This window comes from Limulus polyphemus, unplaced genomic scaffold (genome assembly GCF_000517525.1).
Source record: "Limulus polyphemus unplaced genomic scaffold, Limulus_polyphemus-2.1.2 Scaffold165, whole genome shotgun sequence".
Lineage (NCBI taxonomy): Eukaryota > Metazoa > Arthropoda > Merostomata > Xiphosura > Limulidae > Limulus > Limulus polyphemus.
This window is the reverse complement of record NW_013665775.1, coordinates 390,363-395,522: the sequence shown is the minus strand read 5'-3', so window position 1 is coordinate 395,522 and position 5,160 is coordinate 390,363. Positions and strand designations below refer to the sequence as shown.

The window sequence follows — 5,160 nt, the reverse complement described above, 5'->3', positions numbered from 1 at the left end:
TATATGATGTAGATAAATTAGACCTATGCTTCTCTCATATCTGTTGCACACAAACTTAAACCTATGCTCGTTTAATGTCTGTTTTATACAAACAATACTGCGTATATTAACTTGTCACTATAAATCTTGTATTAAATGAATAAGCCAATAATAATATTGGTTTTATTACAACTAATGCAATATAATAATTTTGGTGGTGAAATTTGAGATATTTGGCTTTAGGCTAGATTTTTTAAATCTTATTGTAAGATGTAGCACAAATCAATTTTCCCGTCATTTAAGTTACACAAATATTTTAGCCATAAAAAAAATACCAGTAATACAGTAATATTCAAAACTTCCCCATCAAAAACAACTCTCAAATCACAAACGCTAGCTATAATTATTTATTTTTCACAAAAATAACACTGCCTTCATATAAATTAATTCTCCTTTTCGGTATCTCAGGGGTAAGTCAGGGATAACGCTAAGATTCGAGTTTCGATACTCGCGGTGACACAGCACAGATAGCCCATTGTGTAGCTTTGCGGTTAACGACAAACAAAGAAACAAAATAATCACAAAACTTATCGAAATTTCCAATTACTTCACTTTATTTTGTGTATCATTATTACCAAAAAACTCTCTTACTCAAATTCGAAGCCTACATTGTCGTGCTGCGCAAATAAATTTTGGTAATGGGGATTGCAACGTTAAATATGGTCGGGAGAAAAGGAAAAAAGCTTACTTCAAGGGAAACATAATTACACAGATCTTTCCACTTTCTCTGTAGTAGATCTTTTCCACTGGCCTGTCCATAAAACATCTTGTTTCTCAGTCTGCTATTGAACCTATTGGGCCGAGCTTCTGTAATATTAATGAACAGAACATGTATAAAATTTATTTCAATAGGAACCTAACAATATACGAACATCACAAAACCTATAACTGTGGACCCCAGTTAAATGTAATAAATTTACAATGTTAATAATTCATATTATTATCCAGGGTTCGAGACTAACTTTAGAACATTTTTTTTAAATTAAAAATAAAACACTATTCTCCCAGATGGAGTTTTGAGCTAAACCATCCATGAAAACGACACTTTTCAAAATTCAAAACAAATCGGAAATTAAGAAAAAAGCGTTCGGAAACATTATTTTATTTAGCTTCTAACAGTCACCGTCAACTATAGTTGAATGAACTATAATATTTTACTCATATTCAAGTTTTCTTAAGAGTCGTTCAGTTTTGCAGTTTTTTCTACATCGCGACTGATCACAGCAACGTTTACGTTTTATATTTTCAACGAAGATTAAATAGCGATTTGCACCTTCTCACCTCTCGCCTCATGGAACTCCAGAGCTATGTGAGCATCTACACCAATAGAAAAGTAGTTGTTGAGAACGTTGAGAGGCAAGTCCTCTTTACCCCCTTCCAAACTCGATGAATCAACATCAGGATTTTTCTCAACCGTAACATCCCACCTGTGCACCAACAAATCAAACATTACATACAGATCATTAACTAGGCACTGAACAAAATATAACGTGCTGACCCAAATTAATGTTTAAAGTGTATTTATACACTTCTTGTACTTAAAAGCAACGCCTACAGTATGATGGCTTTGAGTGTGTGTGGTTTAGTTTTTGCTCATTTACTATAGCTAGCGTCCTCCAGTGGATCAGCGGTGAGTCTGTGGGTTTATAACTCTAAAAAATCAGGTTTCGATACCCGTGGTTCACAGCACAGATAGCCCATAGTGTAGCTTTGTGCTCAATTACAAACAAAGTAACAAACTAAAGCTAGAATATCAAAGAGGATAATTTGTTAATTATTAATGTTTATGTATAAAACCTATAGAGACAACTATCAAATAATTTATGTCAGCTTTATTATTAAGTTTACAACTTCTAGTGCCTTTTCAAAAATGAATAATATTAATGAAATATTTTAATAAAATTAAGCATTAAAATCAATATTAAACACAGGGTTTTTAAAGTGTTTAGTTTTTAATTTACATAAATTTTCACGAAAATGTTCTTTCTTCGGAAAAAATTAGAAGGTCCAAATTATTAGTATTTATTATTCTAATAGCATGTTATTTTAATCATTAACATCAGCATTGTTTACAACGAGCATCATCATTTGATCACTTTAATAACTAAGCAAACCCTAGTTAAGCAATCTAAAGGCGACTGAATTTAATTCTAAAATAGATCTAATCAGAATATGTATATAGGTTCAAATTTCAATACACGAAGAGAGTGTGTGTTTTGTTATAACAAAGCCACATTGAGTATCTACTTTGTCCACCGAGAGGAATCGAAACTCTGACTTTAGCGTTGAAATCCGATTTGTTTGTTTGTTTTGAATTTCGCGCAAAGCTACACGAGGGCTATCTGCGCTAGCCGTCCCTAATTTAGCAGTGTAAGACTAGAGGGAAGGCAGCTAGTCATCACCACCCACCGCCAACTCTTGGGCTATTCTTTTACCAACGAATAGTGGGATTGACCCTAACATTATAACGCCCCCACGTTTCAAAAGATCATACATAAAATAAAATAGTTACTAAAGTCTTTGAGTTGTGGCTCCGAACAGCAAAGAAAAATGGGTCAAGCCATTCAATGATGAACGACATTCGACTATTAATTCGATTAGGAGTTGTTCTCATGATTATCAGAGACAATTCTTCATCATTTCTCATGCTAATTTATGGAATAATTGGACTGAAATGAAAACCCTGTATCGCCATCTCAAAGCTGTAATTCTTTAGCCAGAATGCATAAAGAACATTTCTTTGTCGCCCTATTTAGAGATTAAATTTTATTTAACGCCCCCACGGCTGAAAGGGCGAGCATGTTTGGTGTGACGGGGATTCGAACCCGCGACCCTCAGATTGCGAGTCGAGCGCCCTAGCCACCTGGCCATACCGGGCCCTGAAATCCGAAGACTTACCTCTATCCCAACGGGTGACATACCCAAAGAAGTTAAACAGGAACATTTCAATTAAACATGAATTTGACGCTATGTTGAGGTAAATATTCTAAATATTATTATTGTAAATAATCTTAATTATGGTAAGAACATTCATTTATTAAAATTTATTTTTCAGTTTCTGTACTTGTAGTAAGGACTTCACTTAAGTATGGTATAGGAATGTACCATAGGTTCCTTTCTTTCTGTAGTATTAATGTTGATTATAAATTTATCACTTTCGACGTTGTATGGTTTTTATTATGGGTATTCAAAACTAGGTTTTAATTTACGAAGGGGTTTTCCTAAGTAGTGTATCCTTGTTTAAGGGTTTATTCCAGTATTTATATAAGTGTATGTGAAATAGTGATCCTTGAAAAGATGTTGTAACTGTGGAAATGAACGGTGATTTCTTGTAAAATTTTATTAACATGACGAATGTTAGTTTTATTTATGTTTTTGTTGCCATACTTTTAGTCTGTTTGCTTCTAAAGTAAACAGTGTATCTGCGCTTTCGTTCGATTTGGTTTTCTTTCCATTATTTTTGTTTAGTTATATTTTTTATACGTACGTACTTCGTGTTATACCTAGATAAGAGGGTTTATTTGTGTTTTATATTATTTCGATGTTAATGGGCATTTTATGGATGTCAGTATTGAAGGATTGAGGCGTTTATGTGGCATGCTATTAGGAACAAGGGAATGTTAACATGCTTCTTGGTCATGTCGCGAGTTTAAAGCTAGTTAGCTAATTATCGGCTTGAGTGAAGTATAAGGTAAGAAAGACAGGAAAGTGTGGTATAGGAATATACCATATGTTTCTCTCTAGTATTATTAATCATAGTTAGCTAATTATCGGTTTCAGTGAAGTCTAAGGTAAGGAAGACAGGAAAGTGTGGTATAGGAATATACCATAGGTTTCTCTCTGGTATTATTAATCATAGTTAGCTAATTATCGGTTTCAGTGAAGTCTAAGGTAAGGAAGACAGGAAAGTGTGATATAGGAATATACCACAGGTTTCTCTCTGGTATTATTAATCTTATTCTAAGTTTATTATTTAATTCCGAATAAGTGTAAGTTTTGGTCCAAAACTACCATTAACGTTTTCTCCGTAGTAGCTCGCCTCTCGCTATCATATTGAATATCATCCTATTAGCCTGGAAAAATACCAGAGGTCCTTCTGCTGGTCATTTGGAATCTATCGACAAATGTCGAGAGGGAGAGAAAGACTAATTATGTGGTGACACCACCAGGACAAAGAAACCAATGTTACTTTTCAATCTAACAACCGGGTTTCAAGACAGTCCTGGATTGATTTTAAAAGCGTGTTTTTCTCTTTGAAGTTGATCCACGTAAGAACACTCAATGCGTTTTTGTCTTCTCGTGTTTAATAAATATTATCTTCATCGTGTATTACACACCGTTTCCAGTCTGTTTCGTATTCTTAAACCTAAATTCAGCCGGTAATAATTCAGCATTGTTCTGTGAAAACCGTATCTTGTCGAACCTCTTGTTAAGCACATTTATTCAGTGAATTTGCAGAGAATCAATCAGTTTCACCCGAGATTACTACCTACTTTCTACTTTTGATTAAACCTTGAGTAAAACTAAATTGATTGAGCAGAAAATGGCTTAACTGTTTACTACTGATATTTTTACTCAGGTTTTTTGAGTGTTATTAAGGAGTAAATTATTATTATTATTATTATTTTAATTATTTGTATAAATATTAATTTCAATACGCGTATATAACTATAAGAGATATTGTGAAATATTTTAAATTACATTTTGTCGTACCTGTCTAGCTGAACAATATCTCCGGTTTGAATGTTGGAGATTATCTTGGAAATTGGTTCGTCGGTGTAACCCTAAAAGAGAAAGGCGTATTATTATTATTTATTTTAGCTTATAATTAGGTAGCAAGTTCTCTCTCCCTGTAAAATGTGCTTGAATTTGAAGATTCAATAAGGTAACTCAATTAAATATTTGTCCAAATGGAAAAGTTTTGTTCAACTTTCAACTCGAATAATCAAAACAGGAAATAATACCCTTTGATAGAATGTTTAGGCAGAGTATTCATGATGAGTAAATTGGAATGGACGGCAACTGCCTGTTGTAAAAACACATGTGTAGAGGACAACGTTTCGAAAGTTTTCTGTCTTTAGTTTTAACTTCCACCACCTGAAGACAAAAGAGTCTGGAAAC

The 5,160-nt window shown here is 33.5% G+C and overlaps 1 protein-coding gene across 1 annotated transcript in view; it reads right to left on the bottom strand.

Annotated features, from left to right (window-relative positions):
- Positions 1-5,160, bottom strand: part of LOC106477410 (eye-specific diacylglycerol kinase-like) — a 150,799-nt gene that overhangs the window by 21,572 nt on the left and 124,067 nt on the right. Inside the window, exons 12-14 of the mRNA XM_022381459.1 lie at positions 4,753-4,823; positions 1,321-1,466; positions 728-846 (exon numbers count right to left, since the gene is read on the bottom strand). Of these exons, the coding sequence (XP_022237167.1) occupies positions 728-846; positions 1,321-1,466; positions 4,753-4,823 (336 nt within the window). The remainder of the gene's footprint in view (positions 1-727; positions 847-1,320; positions 1,467-4,752; positions 4,824-5,160) is intronic.